The 19776-nt window shown below is 36.6% G+C and overlaps 1 protein-coding gene across 8 annotated transcripts in view; it reads right to left on the bottom strand.

The window, feature by feature from the left end:
- Positions 1–1252: 1252 nt before the first annotated feature.
- Positions 1253–19776, bottom strand: part of LOC149262528 (UDP-glucose 6-dehydrogenase 5) — a 234392-nt gene continuing 215868 nt past the window's right edge. Inside the window, exons 1-2 of one of the 8 annotated variants that reach the window (XM_089424876.1) lie at positions 3786–4014; positions 1253–3014 (exon numbers count right to left, since the gene is read on the bottom strand). In XM_089424876.1, the coding sequence (XP_089281002.1) occupies positions 1555–2997 (1443 nt within the window). In that variant the 5' untranslated portion in view covers positions 2998–3014; positions 3786–4014 and the 3' untranslated portion in view covers positions 1253–1554. Of the gene's footprint in view, positions 3035–3662; positions 4015–19776 lie in introns of those variants that run through there. The other 7 variants (XM_089424873.1, XM_089424870.1, XM_089424879.1 and 4 more) reach the window with 7 other exon arrangements.

Here is a 19776-nt window from a genome sequence, read left to right as displayed (position 1 = left end):
GGTTATTGAGACAAACAAATGAAAGAATTGCAAATCATCCCTAAGCATTGAACGCCTCAAAAGCATAAATTATGAACATTGGCAAGTTGTAATAAGTGAGGATTAATGCAATTTGGAGGGTCTTTAGGTCCTAGGACATAGTATCACAAGCCTAAGAGTATTGCCTGAAATTCTTCTTTTCATCATCTCTATCCATGTAGCATTGCCTTGCCCTGCTCACAAGGGCTTGACCAACCTATGCCAACTACAACCAGACTTGCGCCTCTTCACTCGAGATTTTCCCATAACTATACCTTAACTACAGTATGTTTCATATGTAACTGATGAGTTCAACACAACTAAATCTTTCTAACGGTAATACTTTGAGGATCTTTCGTTTTACTTGTTCTTATTTGAAATATGCATCTCCTTAAATTTATCTTGATATATTTTCGACATCCAACTCTGATAGCTTGTTACAAGAGATTTTTGACAAAACAGCATGTCCATTGGAGATGGATGATTTCTTGACATTCTACTAAGAAGTCATCAATAATTGCACATTCCTTCACACTGACTGTAAGATTTTCCAACCCCACATGGAGCTTATTCCTGGATTTTAAATAGGTCAACTTAATTGCATTCAGACATTCAGTAAATTAAATGACTAAAGCAAGTTACAGATTTCCATTCTTGTGGAATTTTAAACACTAAAATATAATCACCGTCTTAATGATGGCCATACCCGAAACTGTAATTATTTAAAAAAAAAATCAAAATTTGGGGTTCCATTGCTTCTTCTGATTTCAATTTTCTATATTTCTTTCATTTCCCACCCAAATGTGAATGATTCTTGCTTGTTAAAATCCTCAACAGTTACTACGAATATAAAATTTACAGAAGGAATATTGGTCACTACATTGTAATTCATCAAAATACTTGAATAGGGAATTTTAATTAAGCTCGCAGCTCAACCCATATTTGTTGGTGAGAAACAGCTCAGCTTTGCTGCAAATTTTTCTTACCGAAATTGTTGTATCAAGATTGATTATACTAAGGTTTATTATCAGCAATGACCTAATAACCTGCCAATTTGACTCTCATTCCTTCAGACACAGTTATTACACTGTTTGTGAGATTACTTGGGAAGTTGTCAACCATCAAAATAGCAACTTCATAGCGTCCTTTTGTTTGTTGTTGTGTTTAATACAGGCAGACTAATGAGTTCATTCCCAAATCAATTCAGACTGGTTCAGGATAATACAGCACAAGATCATTGAAATTAGTCATAAAAAAATATCATAATAGAAAGAGCAAATACATGACATTCCGCTGTTATTCAGCAGAAAAGAATCCTTCTAATATAATATAAAATTCCAAGAAGCAGGAGTTTCAGCATCCACTCTGAAAAGTTGGACAAATTCAAAGATCCCTCTGCAATTCTAGTAATTTAAATATTATATCCTATATATTACCAGAGCCTAATGACAGAAAATACTCTCAATTTGCATGAACCGACCAAAATATTCCGAGAACCCTTCATCTACTGTTCCATATGGCAAATAATGGGCCAAGCTATGCTGATATAGGCAAATCCTTAACCCAAGGGTCTAGAGGCTTGCCAATTGAATAAACAATGAAACCAATCTTCCTAAGCTGTTCCACATTGACAATGTTGCGACCATCAAAAATGAATGCGGGCTTCTGCATGTTGTCATAGATTCTCTGATAATCCAAATTCCTGAATTCATCCCACTCCGTAACAATACAAACCCCATGAGCATCTTTGGCTGCTTCGTAAGCATCCCACACAACGGTCACTTGCTTGAACGCAGAAGGGCTCATGGGCTGCAGATGAGCAGGATGGTCCCAATCAAATTTATTCATGGAAAGATCTCTTTGAATCTGATCCTCTGTGACTTGAGGATCATAGATGCTGAGAATGGCCTTGTCCCCCAGAAGTCCCTTGCAAACATCAATGGCAGGGGTTTCTCTAGTGTCCCCTGTATCTTTCTTGAAGGCAAATCCGAGAATGGCAATCTTCTTTCCAGAGACCGTGTTAAACATGGATGAAACCACGCGATTGACGAATCTAGATTTTTGATAGTCGTTGATCTTGACTACACGTTTCCAGTAATTGGAAACCTCTTGAAGTCCATTGCATTCACAAATGTACACCAAATTCAGAATGTCCTTCTGGAAGCAAGATCCACCGAAACCAACACTGGCATTCAAGAAACGTGGACCAATCCTTAAGTCTTTGCCCACAGCATGTGCGACCTCGGAGATGTTGGCCCCAGTGGCTTCACAGAGAGCAGACATGGCATTCACAGATGAAATCCTTTGGGCTAGAAAGGCATTTGCTGCCAACTTGGAGAGCTCTGCAGACCATAAGTTGGTTGTAATAATGTTATCCCTTGGAACCCAATTGGCATATACAGCTTTAAGGGCCTCCACTGCTTTTTTCCCTTCAGGAGTCTCTCGGCCTCCGATGAGTACGCGGTCAGGTTTCAACAGGTCGTTTATAGCGGTTCCCTCTGCAAGAAACTCAGGGTTAGAAAGAATTTGATAATTAATTCCCTTGCTGTTGTGGGTTAAAATCTTTTCAATTGCCTCAGCTGTTTTAACAGGAACTGTGGATTTCTCAACGACAATTTTGTCTGATTTAGAAACATCGGCTATCATTCTAGCCGCGCTTTCCCAGTAGGTCAGATCTGCAGCTTTTCCATGGCCGAGGCCTCTTGTCTTCGTGGGGGTGTTTACTGAAACGAACACAATGTCGGCTTCAGCAACATGCTTCTCAACATCGGAACTGAAAAAGAGGTTTTTTCCCCTGCAGGCTTTGACAACTTCATCAAGGCCAGGTTCATAGATCGGAAGCTGATCGCTGTTCCACGCATCAATCCGAGGCTTAGAGATGTCAACTACTACGACTTCAATGGCGGGGCATTTCAGAGCTATCACAGCCATGGTGGGGCCACCCACATACCCTGCTCCGATGCAGCAGACCTTCACCATCTTGTATTCCTCTTTGTCTGCCCAAATATGCCCACAGCTGTTTAAAATTTCAATTTTAAGATCAAATATTGGATGCAGCTAAACTTTGAATAAAATACCACAAAATTTTGAAATAAAATATTAGATCCCAGCTGTCAACTATCTTGAACAATTTTCTACATCATTGCATGTTCTCAGGGAAGCCAAAACCCCAAGAAAATACCGTATTATAGTACATTTTCAACTGATTGCAATTTTCTACATCCTTGCATGTTCTCAGGAAAGCCAAAACCCCAAGAAAAAACGGTGTTATATAGTACATTTTCAGCTGAGTAATAAGAAGAACAGCTCTGATCGGGCCGCGATTTCAAAATGAAATGTACAATTCATCACTTAAATTTTGATTTTTCTGCTAATGATTCGGCTTCAAACTTCCAATCCAAGAAATATGGACATTACTTAGAAAAACATCATGCTCTAAATGCGAATTGTTAGGGATTAGACAGTGACAGATCATAGGAGGAACATTAAACATCGAATTTAATATCAAACATAGTGTTACGCGACATTGAATATACTGCAAATTGTTCACGATTTTACCAAACGCATTTACATAAAAACAGAGATAACGATTCCAAGGAGAATATGCTTTCAATAAAAGCAAATTCTCTGGAAATAAATCATACCAGAATTCAGATCAAGCATTTATATAGGCAAATCTCTCTTCTAAGAACCGACACTTACTAAATTCAGATAAACTACTCACGGGTCCAACAGGAAATAAACAACCAGAACTTGATAGGACTAACCTCTTCTAAGATCCTTCTCCAGAAACTCAGACACCAAAGTTGAAATATTAGCGCGTACCAATCCACAAATGCCAATTCACAGTATTAGCGCGTGTTGCACGAAAAAAAGGTCACCGACCACAATACGCGCGACTCATCCAATGGCTCCCTAATATGCTGCACGTCAAGCTACCTTCGTCTTCGATTTAAAGCTTCACTGGACTAAAACAGTACAATTAATTTAGTCCGTTTTTCCAGTTGGTTAGTTGAGGTTCAGTTTTGAATAGATGGGAAATTAATATCTCCGCTGACTTCATGGTCACGTTAATAAATTAATAATATTTAATATTGTATTTTCAATAATAATAATAATTTAATTAGTTTTAAGGGTTAGTTCAACCGTCAAATCCCCATTGTTAAAGTATCTCGCCCATCGAGAGGTCACAGGGTCAATTTTCCTCAACCCTGGTTTGGGGTTAGGCTTAACAAGTAGGTTGCGGGGCTTGATCCCCTTAGGGGTTGATCAGCTCAGTTCTTTCCTATGGGAAAAAAAATAATAATAATAATTTAATTTTTTAATTTTTTAATATTTAGGGTCACAATAAGTTACACATTAAATTGTTTTATGAGGTTTTTTAATTCGTGAGAGGAACATTTCCATGTAAATTTTAACTATTAAAGTTTATAAAAGTGTATATATTTGACCTTGTTCTAAATTTGAACATGTGACCTAGGAAATATATGTTCTTAACTATTAAGTTCAATATAGGGGTTAATGGACATTTGCATTAAGTGGTATCACAGTAAGAAATGATATGGGTAGGAGCATAATAGAGTTGGTGAAGTAAATATAAATATACCTTGGAAAGCATGAGATGTTAAAGAGAAGTTATTGGATATGTTGATTTAAGAGGGGAGAAGTAGATTGTAAAAAAATGTTGCCAATGAAGTTGAAGTAATGCTATAAGAAAATATATTGAAAATCAAGTGAAGGTATTCTACTTGAAGAGGACATATGTTGAAGTATGTCTTCCTGATTTTCATTTTGTGGGGAAGTGAACAGATCAACAAAGTCATCCATTAAGGTAATCTGCATTTGTGGATAAGTGAATATGTCGACAAAATCACCAATTAAGGTAGTGTGCATGTGGTTTTGAAAATTTCATTTTGTTGAAAGTGAATATGTAGATGGAACATTAGGCTAGGCAACTAGCATAAGAAAGAAAGAGGAGGAGATAATGTGGACATAATGTTGAGTGAGACATCCCGCATGAGAAAAAAAAGTGTGAACATTAACAGTAGTCTTGCAACAATGGAGTTGCAAAGAGAGAAGTTATAATATATGTAATAACGGAAGGGATTCAAATGGCAAATGTTGACTCCTACAAATTTTGAGTGTTGGTGTGTATGCAAGTAAAGAAAACAATAGTTTGTTTGATGAAGTGTACAATAGTTCGTTTGATTGACTACTTGAGAATCCCCTTCAAATGCCTCAATTTTCATCATATTGGTCATCTGATGAGTAGTTGCCCGGGCTAGGGTCAAGAGCATAAGGTTGCATCATGGTGCTGGTTTGGTTGTTCCGGGGGCAACATCACCATTTTGCGATGCGGGATATTGATGATTCATCCGAAGGTAGTCCTTTTTCCTTTCATGAGCACTCTGTAGTTTATGTCACTTCTATGCCTCGTTCATCTTCTCCCTCTCCTTCTCCGTTGGTCCCGAATTCTGTGCATATTTCTGAGCCCCCCCCCCCCCACCCCCTCTTGATATAATGGATTTCTCATCGGGCCCTGTTGCTTTGAATTCCTACCCCTCCGCGTAGGGACAATTTATGTCCTCTGAGAATGCTCCCCCTTGGATTGATCCTTTTGTGCGGGAGTCCCCCCCATCTCCTCCCTTGTCCATCCCTGATTCGGGCGTCTCCCTTCCATGCCCCTCTTAGAACTAGCTCCCCCCCCCCCCCCCACCCCCTCTACCTCCCTCTCTCCATCCCAATGATCCGAACCCTATTTCCTCCCCTCATAACTCTGTGGGGAGCGACATGGAATTCCTCCTTCTCAACCCTACCATCGATATCAAATTGCTTTCATTTCACAAGGGAGATACCCTTCCTTCTTCCCCTCACATCAATCTGGCTTCGGCCAGCAACATCACAGTTCACAAAACTTGTAAGAAAGGAATTAGACACTTTCGTGGTCGCCTCACTTCTGAACATCCTCTATTTGATAAAAAAGTTGGTTTATTAGATGTTCCAATATTAGTATCATCTAAATCTTGGGCCCTTGGAGCAATGATGCCTGCACAAAGGATCACATGATGAACATTCTTTCTATGAATATGAGAGGTTTGGGGGATCACTCCAAACAATTGTGCCTTGGACATTTGATTCAGTCAACGCGCCGATTTGTCATTCTAATATAAGAAACTCTCACTGATTCCACCAGGGCAATCACATATTTTTGGGAGATATACCCTTCCTGGCACACCATTGAAGTTAGCTCTGTTGGCTTGTCTAGAGGTTTTATTGCCATGTGGGATCCCCATTGAACGTGTTTCCATGCTTTTATCCTTTTTACGGGCATCCTCCTATCTGAACATTTTCAGGGGACTTCTTGTTGTGTACATCTTCTCAACTTATATGTGCCATGTAGGGGACACATTGCATTTTGGGATCACATGCAGAGATGTGATTTACTTAATATTAGCGGTTTGATAACGACGGACGACTATAATGTAACTCTTCTGGCTTAAGAGTCATGGGGTATTCATTACAGATTGGATTTGTTGGTTGATGGGCTTTATAATCTTTTTGCAGAGCATCATATGGTTGACATTTTCCCGTGTCCCCTCTCGCCTACATGGAATAACCATCGAGAGGGGCAAGATCACATTGGGAAGAAACTAGATCGTTTCCTTGTACATGAAAATCTGGTGGAGATTCTTGGTAATGTGAAATTGGGCATACATTTCAGACCATCTTCCCATAATCCTACAATGGAGGAAGGAGCAGTTCTGTCTTGGGATCTCGTTTAAGTTTAATAGGATATGGTTGCAGGATGATGGTTATTTGGAGTTGGTTAAGTTAACCTGGATGGAAGTTGATGGGACTACCACTGATTCGGAGATGTGGGCAATGTCCCATAAACTTGATATCATTAAGAGCATGATTAGGAAGTGGGAAAGGAAAAAGAAAAAGAAGATGATTAATGAATTGAAAGAAATCACGGGTGATATCTCTCGGTTCAGGGTAGAGCTGGAACATAGACTGCCTATTGGTCAGGATTTGGAACGTTTGATGACTCTGGAAGCCAGGAAGAAGGAAATTTTGAAGATACAAGAGATCACTTGGATGCTCAAAAGCAGAGAAATTTGACTTCGAGGGGAGGGAGATGACAACACTAAGTTTGTCCACAAATATGCTAATCTTAGAGGATAGTATAATGCTATTTGGCACAAAGAAGTTGAGGACAGACATATTAAGCATTCCACTTCTAAAATTAAAAGAGAGGCTCTCAATCACTTTGATTCATTCTACGGAGCTAGAGAAGATGTTGATTATATGGATCAAATCTGGGATTAGAATATTACCCAAAAATGTTCGATGAAATAGCTAATGATTCCCTCTATTGTCTGGTTGAGTTGGCTGAAATTCTACTACTCCTTAAATATTTTTCCAAGGACAAATGCCCAGTCCGAACAGTTGGACTGTGGAGTTTTACATACATTTTTTTGATTTGATGGGACATAGTCTCCTGGCGTTGGTCGAAGAATCTCGGACCCGCGGATACATCACAGGAACTATTAACTCTACTTTCTTGGCTCTTGTTGTAACTTACCCTGTATTTTACATTTCTTTGTTGAAAAAAGTATTAATAATAGCAACAAGAAATGATAAAAATACAATCCAGTATATTCCAATTTTAATTTGTCCTTGAATTAAAATTCGAATATAGTCTCACCAGCTGCTTGAAAAATAATTAATTAATTCATCTTGAGTTAATTAGTTGGAGAAATTCAAGCTAGAAGTCTTTGTGAAGTCATGCAACGGTTATCCCTTAAATTAAGGAGATTATCCCTTAATTAAGGAGATAAGATTGAGTTATATTTGAGTTGTAATTAGTTAGCTTAGTTTACTGAGTTAAGTCTAGTTAAATTAGTTCCAAACTGTTTGAGGAACTAATTGTGAGTTCAGTCAGTTAATGCATTCATGCATCCAACTAGTGTACTCTAGATAACTAAATATTCTCTCATCAGAAACTCATGCATGTCTATTCTGAGAAAGACCCAGTTGAGCTAAATGTCAAGGACAGGTTACTATCAATTGCATGTGTTTTCCTATAAAGGAAACTCATCCATGCAGTCAAGATAAGGTTCCTTGAGGATTGCGCAGTTTTGACAGTGTGTTAGAGCAGTGTGTGAGAGCAGTGTTACACTGGGTGAAGGAGATCATCCTCGAGGCAACTGCGCAAGGAAATAGGAGCTTGGAGGGTAGAGGAGAAGGCTTGTGAGAAGCTTTGTTTTCCTGTAAGCATCCAGGAGGATTGTACTGAGAGCTGCCTAACTGTGAGAGCTAAAGCTTTGTGTAATTCTGATATAATTCCACCTTGTATGATAATATAGATAGTGGGGTTTTTAGCTGAGGCTTTCCCCTGAGTATTCTTCTGTGTTTCATGTGCATTGATTCTTTTTCTAGTTATATGTGTTCCACTTGATCTTGCTCAAATATTTTAAGCTTTCGCAAATTGATAGTAGAAGTAGGTTATAATATTTTCTTTGGTATACTGCATTATCGGGTTAATCTACAGTTAGATTTTCTACAGTGGTCTAAGAGGTAGATTGTAGAGAATTTGCAGTATTTCTACAAAAAGAAAGAAAGAAAGAAAGAAATAAAGTATATATATATATATATGAAAAAAATGAAAAGGGATAAAAATATGTATATAGAAAAATGAAAAAAAAGAAAAGAATATGGAAAAAAATGAATAAATCCCAAGAGATATTAAAAAGTGTGCACTATTTTAAATGCCACACATTATGTTAATTAGTTTCTTAATTAGTTTAAATATAATTAAACGAATAATTATAGTATTGGTAAAGTCGACTTGATGTTTTGTCGCATTATGTAATAAGAGCGCTCTTATCGACCGTTGAGATGCTCCCCACTCAAATCAACGACTGGGAAAGCACTTTGGACCTGCCACCAACACCCCCCCCCCCCTCCCCCTCCAACATTTAACCAAAGGGGGGGGTGGGGTTCTAAAAAGTTGTTTCAAATAAGTTGCCAATGCAACGTGTTTCTCCTCATGCATTTCGGACCACCCCCCCCCCCCCCCCCCCCACATAAACCACTTACAACTGCCCCTACATAAACCACTTACCATTCCCCCCCCCCCCCCCCCCCCCCAACAAAAAAAAAACCACTATTGATCATTCCCTCTCATGCCAAAAAGATAAAGCCACTTTGCCTTCGCCATATGTCCACTTTTCATTCAACGATCAATTAATTGTTATCCATCTATTTAATCTCCTCGACCGTTGCCATCCTGTAATAAATATCCCGCTCCCGTAACGAATATCCCCTTCAAACAGTTAATCCTCCCATTCCATAAATAAACACATGGTTTACTTCTATTCTTTTACGCATTTCATTTGTAAGTTGATGATCCGAATTGGATCCATAGAAAGACTGTCAAGAACCATGACTGAACCAGGTCGAACAAATCTCTAAAGAAATCCAAAACAGTATCAAAAACACCCTGAACCAGTGGCCATGGCAATCGACGTGGAACGATGAGGACCTCGGTCAAAGCGCGCTGACAGAGGCCCATGGAGACCACGCAGGAGGCCAAAGTAGCCTCTGGGAGCCCCGGAATGGGAAAAGGAAGAGGTTTTTGATGCTGGGGGAACAGGGCCAAAATGGAGGAAGCTCGAGCACTTAGTCGTGTTGGGAACCGGAGGACCGCGGGCAGAAAAGGTAAAAGCGCTAAAGTACAAAGGTAGGACCTGCACTCTGGAAACTGGCGGTATTGATCGGGGTGCCCTTGAATGGTAAGAGGTTTTGGACAAGAGCGGAGCGATTCCATACATCGATCGATGTGTGGCAAGCAGAGGTGACATAAAACTGTCGTTGATCGCGCGCTATCAGTCGAGCAAGTCAACCGCGCGAAACGTGCATATGGCTTCGAATTTGGAGGGCTCAGATCAGACAGTTGAGATTGCGCCTGATGGAGGAAGCGGAATCGACAGGGAATTAAGCTGCGTTCTAGAAGGGATTTGGAATCCACTTGACTGCCATGGTGGAGGAAAGATTCATCCATGGCGTAACTGAAGAAACCAACCGACGAAGCATGCTGGTGCCATTTAGAGGAGGACAAGTGGCCACTCCCTGAGCGTTCATGATGACGCCGAACGTAGGGAACTTCAAGCGCAGCTGCAGAAGGCGAATCAACACAGGCGAAAGAGGAATCGAACAGTCATAGGGATTGAATGGCTAAAGCCATGAACAGAGACAATCGAATCAGTCAGAGTTGATTTGGAGTCAAAATTGAGAGGAGTCCAAGCGACCAAGAGAGACAGTGAACAGTGAACCCTAAAACGAGGACTGAACACAGAGAACAGTAAAGCCAAGCAGAAGAGACAGAGGGTCGAGCTGACCACAGGCAGCGTCGAGCACCAGAGAACTTGAAGATTCAAGCCTTCCCATAGAGGAATCTATCCGAACTGAGCATCACATTTGGCTCTTTCCACTGTAGACCAAGGGTCACAGAGCTGGTAGGAAGAAGAAGAGTCTGTGTACTCCAAGTGGCTTGGGGAATCCAAGAACCACCCTGCTAAGCAAAATTTGCTTCAAGAGAACTCATATTGAGTCCCTGTATTGTAATTTCTTTGCTGAAAGACACAATAAAACAAGGCCACCACTGAAGTTGGACTGGAGACATAGCCCTGGAGAATAGGGTGAACTCCTTATTAAAATTGTTTGTGTCTTTGTGTTGCTTACTGTATTTCTCTGTTGTCTCTCCATTTTATTGTCTGTGTATTGGCAATCTGATCGATCCATTGTTTAAATAACACAGAACACACACCAGCACATGAGTCTGTCATACCTTAGTTTAATATATCTTTAACTGATGGCATTCATAGGGTGAATATCAGATCAGTTGAATGCTCCGGCCCAGTACAACCAGACCACCATCAAAAGTGTTTTTTTCATCACTGCAGAAATTTGCTAATTAACAGGTAATCATCACCTTTTACCTAATTATGCTTTCAGCATGTCTTCCAAAGGAAAATCTAAAATGGTTGAGGAAAATCCAATGATGCCCCCTGTCATAGACTTAGATAGATTACCCCTAGTTGACCATGACTATAAAATTGTCGAAACCCAATGTGAGTTCAACCTATATGAACTCCACAATTGGGCCAAACAGAAATTCCTTGATTCCAGTGATGAATTCAGCATGTGGAACTCCTTCCTGCCTCAATTCATCCTTTCCTAGACCCATTTATTTCCAGAATGTGTAACCTGGTGCCATTTTAGATACATCCCAAGCCAAAGAGCTATTATCGCTCAAAATAATGATGTTTTGTTTACAATATCCCTAGAGTCAATATGCCAAATGCTTCAAGTGAAACCTTTAGCCCCTCTGAACCCTTTCTTTGTAGATTCCCTCATGGAATTATATAAAAAACTCACCTTTCCTCAAAGAGCTAAGATTTTTGAAATATTCTTGCTTGAAAATGCAGAATTACCAAGAATCCTCCATACCACTCTTCAATGTTCCCAAAAATGACTAGATAGGTTGTCTCATTAGTTTCCTATCTATTAGGTTATCTAATTGATCAGTGGGTTAATGAGATTCTTTTAGGATTTGTGTCAGTGTTTTCAGTAAGTAAAAAACCCTCGATGATCTTCAATTACAATGATTTTTTGTATGGAGCAATACTTGATTAGTTCTTGAATTTTTCAATAGAAGGATATTTCAAATATCAGTCAGTTCTTGTATACCTGTTCTTATTTCATCAAACACATAAATTCCAATTTCAATTACAAAAATTAGATGAGTAGGGTCATCCTCAATCTGTAATTCAATGGACTTCCTTGGTAAGGAAGAATACCAATTAATTTTCCTTCAGTGATTACACCAAGCAATTTTTATATATGGTTTCATGTTTGCTCAATAGTGATGTTGTTCCTAGGATTTCCCCTGAAATCAAGAGAATTCTTCATTTCAATGCACAGAGAAGGACTGGAGATTGGTACTTGTATTAAAATGATACATAGATTAGAGTATATGGATGTGAGCTTCCTCCATACAAACTGCCTAAATTTGTACCAATTAGGATTTTTGCATTAGAATATATAAGGAAGATGATGGATATGGATGAGATGCACTTTATGTCAGCTAACAAGAAGTCTTAGTTTAAGTTAAAAGCTCAAATTGGACCCTTTATTTGTAATACCAAAGCAACAACAAAGGAAGCAAACCTCCTTCTGAAACAAATGAAATTCAAATTAAGTTTTATCTAGTCTTATGATCCCTTGGGGATTATTTCTAAGCTAAGGGTAGAACAAAAAACTACTCCTTATGCACACACTCCTAGACTAGATATTGAACAATACATGAACCAGGAGGAGTGGCATGAAAATACATTACAGGAAGAAGAATAGCAGGTTTTCATTTCTACAACTTCACAAACTCCAGTGCCACAGGAAAAACATGCCAAGAAGACAAGGGAAAGTATTTCCCCTCTAGTTTCAGAAATTTAGCAGACATACTTCATAATGTACAAGAAGAATAAAAATAACCCTCTCGAAGATCCATTTCAGGAAGAGAGTTCACAAGAACAGACCACATTAGTTTTAACAGGTCCTTATGTTGAGACATTTACAAGGGTTGAAGAAATTTTCTCAAGCTCTCATGTATCTTTAGTTATTTAGGACCCATTAGAATCAATCCAAACAGGAGAGCTAACTCATACTACTACAAAACCAAATAGCTTTGCTTGATACATGGAAATTAAGAAGAAAAATGAGACACTGAAGGCCACCACTTTTTCAGAATTCTGGAAGCAAACTTCAACTTCCCAACATAAACTTCTCTCAACATTAGAAACTGAGAAAGGAAAGTTTCAGATGGCCCTTCTAGAGCCTAAAGTTCATTTTCCAAAAATTGTAGAAGATTACAAACAATTTGTTTTTTCTTTTAACACTAAACAAATTCCTCCTATTGACCATATTGATCTACACAAGCAAGCTGGAGAAATGATTTTCTCCACCATGACTAGTTCAGCAATGGCAGCATCTATGTTACAGGTTTCAATGAATAATATTCAGTCCCAATTAAAGCTAGAAAAGATGTCATCACTAGCCAAAGATACAAAGATAAAATCTTTAGAAGATATAGTAATCAAATTGGGATATGATCCCAGTAATGGTTAAGTTATCAAGGAAATGATTAAGAGGAAAAATGTTGATATCCAAGCATTGAGAAAACAACTAAAGCTCCCTACTACCGAAGATCCACAGACCAAAGAATTTGGTGAGTTAGAAAAAGAAAAGGAAATCATGTTTACAATTATCGTTGAATTTTTTTTACAGATAGGATAATGAACTAGAAAGTTTATTGAAGGAAAAAGAACAACAAGTAGATGTGGCAGCAGTCATTCCTATAGCAACAACTTCTATTGCAGGTACTTCAACAACTCCTATTGTGGGGACTTCTATTGTAGTAGCTATAGCAGTGGAGACATATTCCATAGACTCAACAACTAATTTAGCTAAAGCAATGGGAGATTTGTTTATAAAATATCAAGAAATTGAAAAGTTGAAGGCTCAACTCAACAATATCCAAGAGCAGAAGCTAAAAATTGATAATGTTTACTTAGTAGAGCCTTAGAAAACTCATAGAATAACTCAAAGAGTAGAGACTCTAGACAATGAGTCTGTTATTGCTCAAACCATTGCACAGGCCAAAGAAAACATCTAGATGGATAATAATGAGTCTATGACTAATGTGTGGCCTTCCATTGAAATTATTTTCGAGCATGAGTAACTATTGGAAAAATCAAAGGAAGTAATTGTAGAAGTAAAGAAAGACCTGGGTCAAAAACTAGGCGAGGCAACAACATTAATTAGAATTCTGAATTCAAAAACAAGGGAAGAGTTGGAAGTATATGAAATTGAGGACATAACGGAAACTATTTTGGAAGTGAGAAGGATTCTCACTAAAAGGAATCTAATGTTGTAGCTAGAAAATAAATGCCATAATCTAGAAGCTAGTATTCAGAAGTTCCACAAAATGTTTAATATTCTACATCAAAAAGGACTTCCAGGTTTAAGAGGAATGGAAGATAGTCTGGTTCCCCTTGAAGAATACTAGTGCAGATTGCATGTTATAGCTACAGACAAATCCAGATTTTTTTAAGATTAAGGGGACTATTATAAGAAAAGCCTTTATTGAAGGTTTGAGTTTTGATTTATTGATTAAACATGAAATCAAACATTTGTTTGTAGTCAAACCCACTTTTCAGAAATACACTAAAGTGGATGAAACATACAAAAAGTTAATCAAATATTCCATTTCAGATGAAGAAAGATGGGAAAATATTTGCCAGCTCATTGACTGAACAGACATCAGTTTTCCAGCAGCAGACAACATGTTTTCAGCAACAAGATGCAGGTTTTTAGGAACAAAAGGACAGATGATCATCAAGAGAAACAAAACAACAACCTTTTCAACCCAGTCATCACTAGAAGCCTCGAATTTTGTGCCAAGAGGCCTAAGTAGTTTTATTTTCCTATTTTGTAGTCCTATTTTTGTAATACAGTTATGAAATATTTGTAAATTAATCTTGATATTTTTAGGAAAGTTGTATAAATACTTTGTAGATCAAAGTATAAAGGGTTGAACCATTGTGATAGACTCTTGAGTAGACTTGTAATCCTCTGAAATTATTTTCTGAAAGTAATAGAAGGATTCTGGATTCATCTTGAAACAACTTGTGTCCCTGTGAGTACTTCTATGTTATTTATATTTTCATTTTGTTTAAATCTGCATATGTTTGAAATTAATGGGAATTATGGGTATGATAAGATTGAATTTCAATTTATTTGAAAACCTCCATGAATTTATAATCAATTACAAAGATCAGTTAAATGAGATTTCTATTTAATTAGCTCTTCTACATATTTTAATTTTCACTTCCCTTTAAGCTTTAGATATATGTTGTTTGGCTGTAAAAACACATCATGTGTATATGACTAGTTAAATAATTTGTTTGAACATTTAATGAATCATATATTTTCTAAAGTTCAACCTTACACATCTATTCAAAGCTAAATTCTGTTAGAGGTCAAGAGTCAACCCTTCTAATATATCATAAGTAATTAAGAGAATGCACCTGTTTAATAATTTAGAACATTGGCCATCCAAAAATCCAAAACAAACAAAACATTTTAGATGCTCTGGCATAATTCCTTAATCTAAAATCACCTACAGAGGTACAACATCATATTGGTGTCGTTGTCGCGGATTGAAAAATTTTGAATTATATTTCCCTGGGACAATGATTAGGCTTTCCTTTTAATGGTGAATAAAAGGTTAGTAGGTTAAAAAAATTCACCTAGCGATTCCACAAAATAAAACTGGCTTCACGCAGGCATACCAAGTCTCTCTCAGACCCTCAACTTTATTCTCCATTATCATATCTTGAGAGACTGGTGAGAGTTGCCTCTTTAAGACGAAGATTAGAAGCCTCTACCTCTGCTCCTGTAGCAATTCCACCTAAAATTGTTTCAGAAACTGATCCTTTTAGACCTGTCCCAATTCCTCCTGAACTATCAGATCTACCACCAAAAGTGTTAGACATTTTATATAAAGGGGTTGATTTGCAATCATCTCTTCTTCTTTATCAATTAGAGTCTTACCAAATTCCTAAAACTCTTTCAAAATCTCCAAAATTAGAAGCAAAATTAGGTTTATAATTACATAAGTTAAAACCTAGTGATTTCATTTCTTCTATCGTTCATACATATCCATCTACGTCTTCTATATTTGAAGATAACTTCTATGTTTATACTAATACTTTATTTGAAAGTGAAGGAAAATTTGGTCCAGAAGTGCAGGATTTAGTTATAAAAGCACCACTAATAAAAACTTCTAGAAATTATACCCAATCATCTTCACCTCCTTCATCTCCCATAAGTTCAATTTCATCCTCACCTTCTCCATCTCCTCAAAGTTCATCTTCATCCTCACCTAATCAAATGGCTAGTTTTCAACCTATCATTCAGGCTCGTTATGCAGCATTAGTCCTTCCTGGCCAGCTTAACAATTTTCCAGATGGATATATAAAGCGCTTACCTAGGTTCAATGCCGAAACTGGCTTGTTTGCTGACAATCATTTAGCTACCCTTTTAGACTTTGCTAATAATATGAATATAGAGCATGAATATGTGTACATGAGGCTATTTGTTCAATCTCTTGAGGAAAGTGTTAGGATTTGGTTTAGATAATTACAATCTCATTCTATCCCTACTTGGAATGAATTGATTACTAACTTTAAAAACCAGTGGGGAGTTAAAAAGGATCTTGTTTGCTATCTTACAAAATTTGATGATATAAAATGAAATCTTGGTGAACCTGAGGCTGATTTATAAAACGATTTAATAAAATTTATAATAAAATGTCACCAGACTGTAAACCATCAATGATTACAGCTAAAGTTAGATTTTCTAAAGGTTTTGATGATGATTTTATTGTTATGTTTAGAGAAAGAACATTTGTCACCCTAAAAGACATGCAGACCAATGGCATTGAAGTTGAGGCTAATAGATCAGCACCAACCAAACTTAAAGCAAAGGCAGAAAAGGCTAAAAGAAAAATAAAAGCTAGGGAAGAAGGAACTTCTTCATATAAAAGTAAGAGTGAGGATCATAAAATAGATGAAATTACTTTATTAAGAAATATTTCTAATAGAATTTCAAAAATGGAAGCAAAACCTAGAATAGCTCAACCAACATCAAATAGACCTCAAGTTCAATATAAAAGACCTTTTGAACCTGAAATTCTGCAAAGACCTAATACTAATCAACAAATTCAACCCTCACTAATGATTGATGATCAAGAACCTAAAGAGACTGGTCCTTTAGCTACAAATGATGTTAATTATTTTGATGATCCTTCATTACAAAATGTTATAGTTCCAATTTCTCATGATCAATCTTTAGCTCAAAATCAAGAGACTTCTGAAGTTTCTAAATATCAGGCCTTTTCTGAATTTCTTATTGCAGAATTAAACAGAAGATATGATTTGAGACCAAGACTAGGACCTGGTAGACCAACTAAAAATGTCACTATTAATGGACCGCCGGTTAAAATAACTGAAATACAAACAACACTAATTCAACCATTAAATGATTTAACCAAATGAACATAGCACATTTGAAAAGACTATTCCTACAACTTTTAATGTGGAGAAAGAATTAGAGAGAGTCAAGATTCCCATTCCATTATCTGAACTCTCCAAAAACCCAGGTTACAAGAATCAAGTGTCAAAATGGATTCAATCCTCAAGTATTGATGCTGAGGGAGATGTGATTAGTTTACAGGATGAAAAACCTTCAGTGGTTTTTGGTCCTAGTTCTGATATGATTGATGAAAATGTTCCTCCCTTCTATGTTACTTTGAAGATTCATGATTTTCTCTTATATAATTGCATGTTAGATTCTGGGGCCTCTCACAATATAATGCCTAAAGTAACTATGGACCAGCTTCAACTATAGATCACAAGACCTTATCATGATTTATATACCTTTGATTCAAATAAGGTACTTTGCCTTGGATTAATTAAGGATTTAGTTGTAACTCTTGCTCAGAACCCTGTTAAGAGTGTAGTTTTAGACATTGTTGTTACAAATATTCCCCCAAAATTTGGAATGTTATTGTCCGGATCTTGTTGTGACAAGTGAGGGGGAAGTTTGCAAATGGATATGTATTTTGCTACAATTCCTGTTTATGAGGGAGAACATCTTAAATTATACAGAGAGGTGAGATTTATTAATACTGTTTGTAAAGCTAATCAAGCAATAAATAATCCTATTTATGTTTTTTATCAAGATTTTGGATGTTTTACTTTACCAACTAATGATCTCCAAAATTCTCAACTTAGCATTGAACAAATTGTGAATAAACCTAAATGTATAAAAACTGATGTTTGGAAGTTATACTTCGATGGATCCTTTTCCAAAGATGGAGTTGACACTGGAATTGTACTTATGTCTTCAGATAAAGAAAATATAACTCATTCTTTTAAGTTAGACTTTGATGTTACAAACAATGTAACAGAGTATGAAGCCTTACTTTTAGGACTAGATTTAGCTAAAAGTATGAAAGTCCAAAACTTAAGTGTATTTAGCGACTCAGAATTAATTGTAAAACAAGTAATAAATCTATGCCAAGAAAAACATCCTAGGCTTAGATCTTATCGAAATGAGGTATGGTGGATAATTACATTAAAGCTTTTAACATTACAACAATCCCTAGAGATGAAAAAAATTATGTAGACTCTTTAGCAGTCTTTGCTAACTCTTTCAAAATTCCTGATCCAATGCAATTGCAATATCAAATTCAAGTTAAGTGTAGACCTTCTATCCCTGATAATCTTAAACATTGGCAAGTTTTTGAATATGATGAGCAATTAAATATTTTCTTGCAAACAATTGATGAATTTCATCTCTACAAATCGAAGTAGAACAAATCATTGACCATAAGTCAAGTAATGAAAATGAAACTTCACAATTAAATCATAAGATGGCTGATCATAATATCATTCAATTGCCTAACAATTACATTCCAAAAGGTTTAATTCCTCTTGAAAAACTTTTGGACAATAATGATGTTTCAAAAACTTCATTATCAATTTCACAACAAGAGGATGTTGAAGATTGTAATATTGGAACCAATGAAGAAATCAGAAATGTAAAAATTTCAGCATAATTACCTAAGGAAACAAAAGACAAATAAGTTAATCTTCTCAAACATTATAAAGATGTCTTTTCCTAGTCATATGAAGAGCTTAAAACCTATGACACAACTCTTACTTAACATAAAATTCCTCTCAAACCAGAAGCTAAACCTTTCAAATAGAAATTGAGAAGAATAAATCCAGTTTTGCTTCCAACTATTGAAAAAGAAATTAAAAAATTACTGGATGCCAAAATTAATGTTCCTATAAGATACTCTGATTGGATAGAAAATCTAGTTCCTGTCATAAAGAAGAATGGTGAAATAAGAATGTGTGTGGACTTTAGAAACTTAAACAAACTATCTTTAAAGAACAATTATCCATTGCCCAAGATGGATCAATTGCTCCAAAAAATTTTAGGCTCCAATAGAATTTCAATGTCGGATGGATTTTCTAGATACAATCAGATCTTGGTAAGTCCAGAAGATAGGGAAAACACAACATTCACAACTCCTTGGGGTACATTTATGTATGCTAGAATGCCTTTTGGCCTAACCAATGTAGGAGCTACCTTTCAAAGAGCAATGGACCTAGATTTTGTTGGTAAAGTTAACAAGTTTGTTGTTATTTATCTAGATGATATAACTGTATTTTCAAATTCTTATGAGAAGCATTTAAAACACTTGAGAAAGGTTTTTGATAGATGTAGGAAATATGAAATTTTACTCAATCCAAAGAAATCTATGTTTTCTATAAAGGAAGGAAAGCTACTTGGACACATTATTTCAAAAGAGGGAGTAGTGATTGATCCAAAACGAATCTCGGCCATTGAGGTAATTAGCTTACCTAGAAATAAAAAGAAAATTCAAACCTTCTAGGAAAGATTAATTTTTTAAGAAGATTTATACCAAACTATGTTGAGATAATCAAAGATATTACTAATATGCTAAAGAAGGACCATGAAGTCAAATGGAAAGTGGAGACAAGGTATGTTTTTGCATAAATCAAGAAGGCTATTTATGAAGCCCCAATACTAGCCAGTCAT

Source organism: Pinus tabuliformis, chromosome 6, assembly GCF_031772625.1.
Source record: "Pinus tabuliformis cultivar Carrire ecotype Pingquan chromosome 6, CPIR1, whole genome shotgun sequence".
Classification (NCBI taxonomy): Eukaryota; Viridiplantae; Streptophyta; class Pinopsida; order Pinales; family Pinaceae; genus Pinus; species Pinus tabuliformis.
The sequence above is the reverse complement of the archived record's forward strand: the minus strand, read 5'-3'. Positions and strand labels throughout refer to the sequence as shown.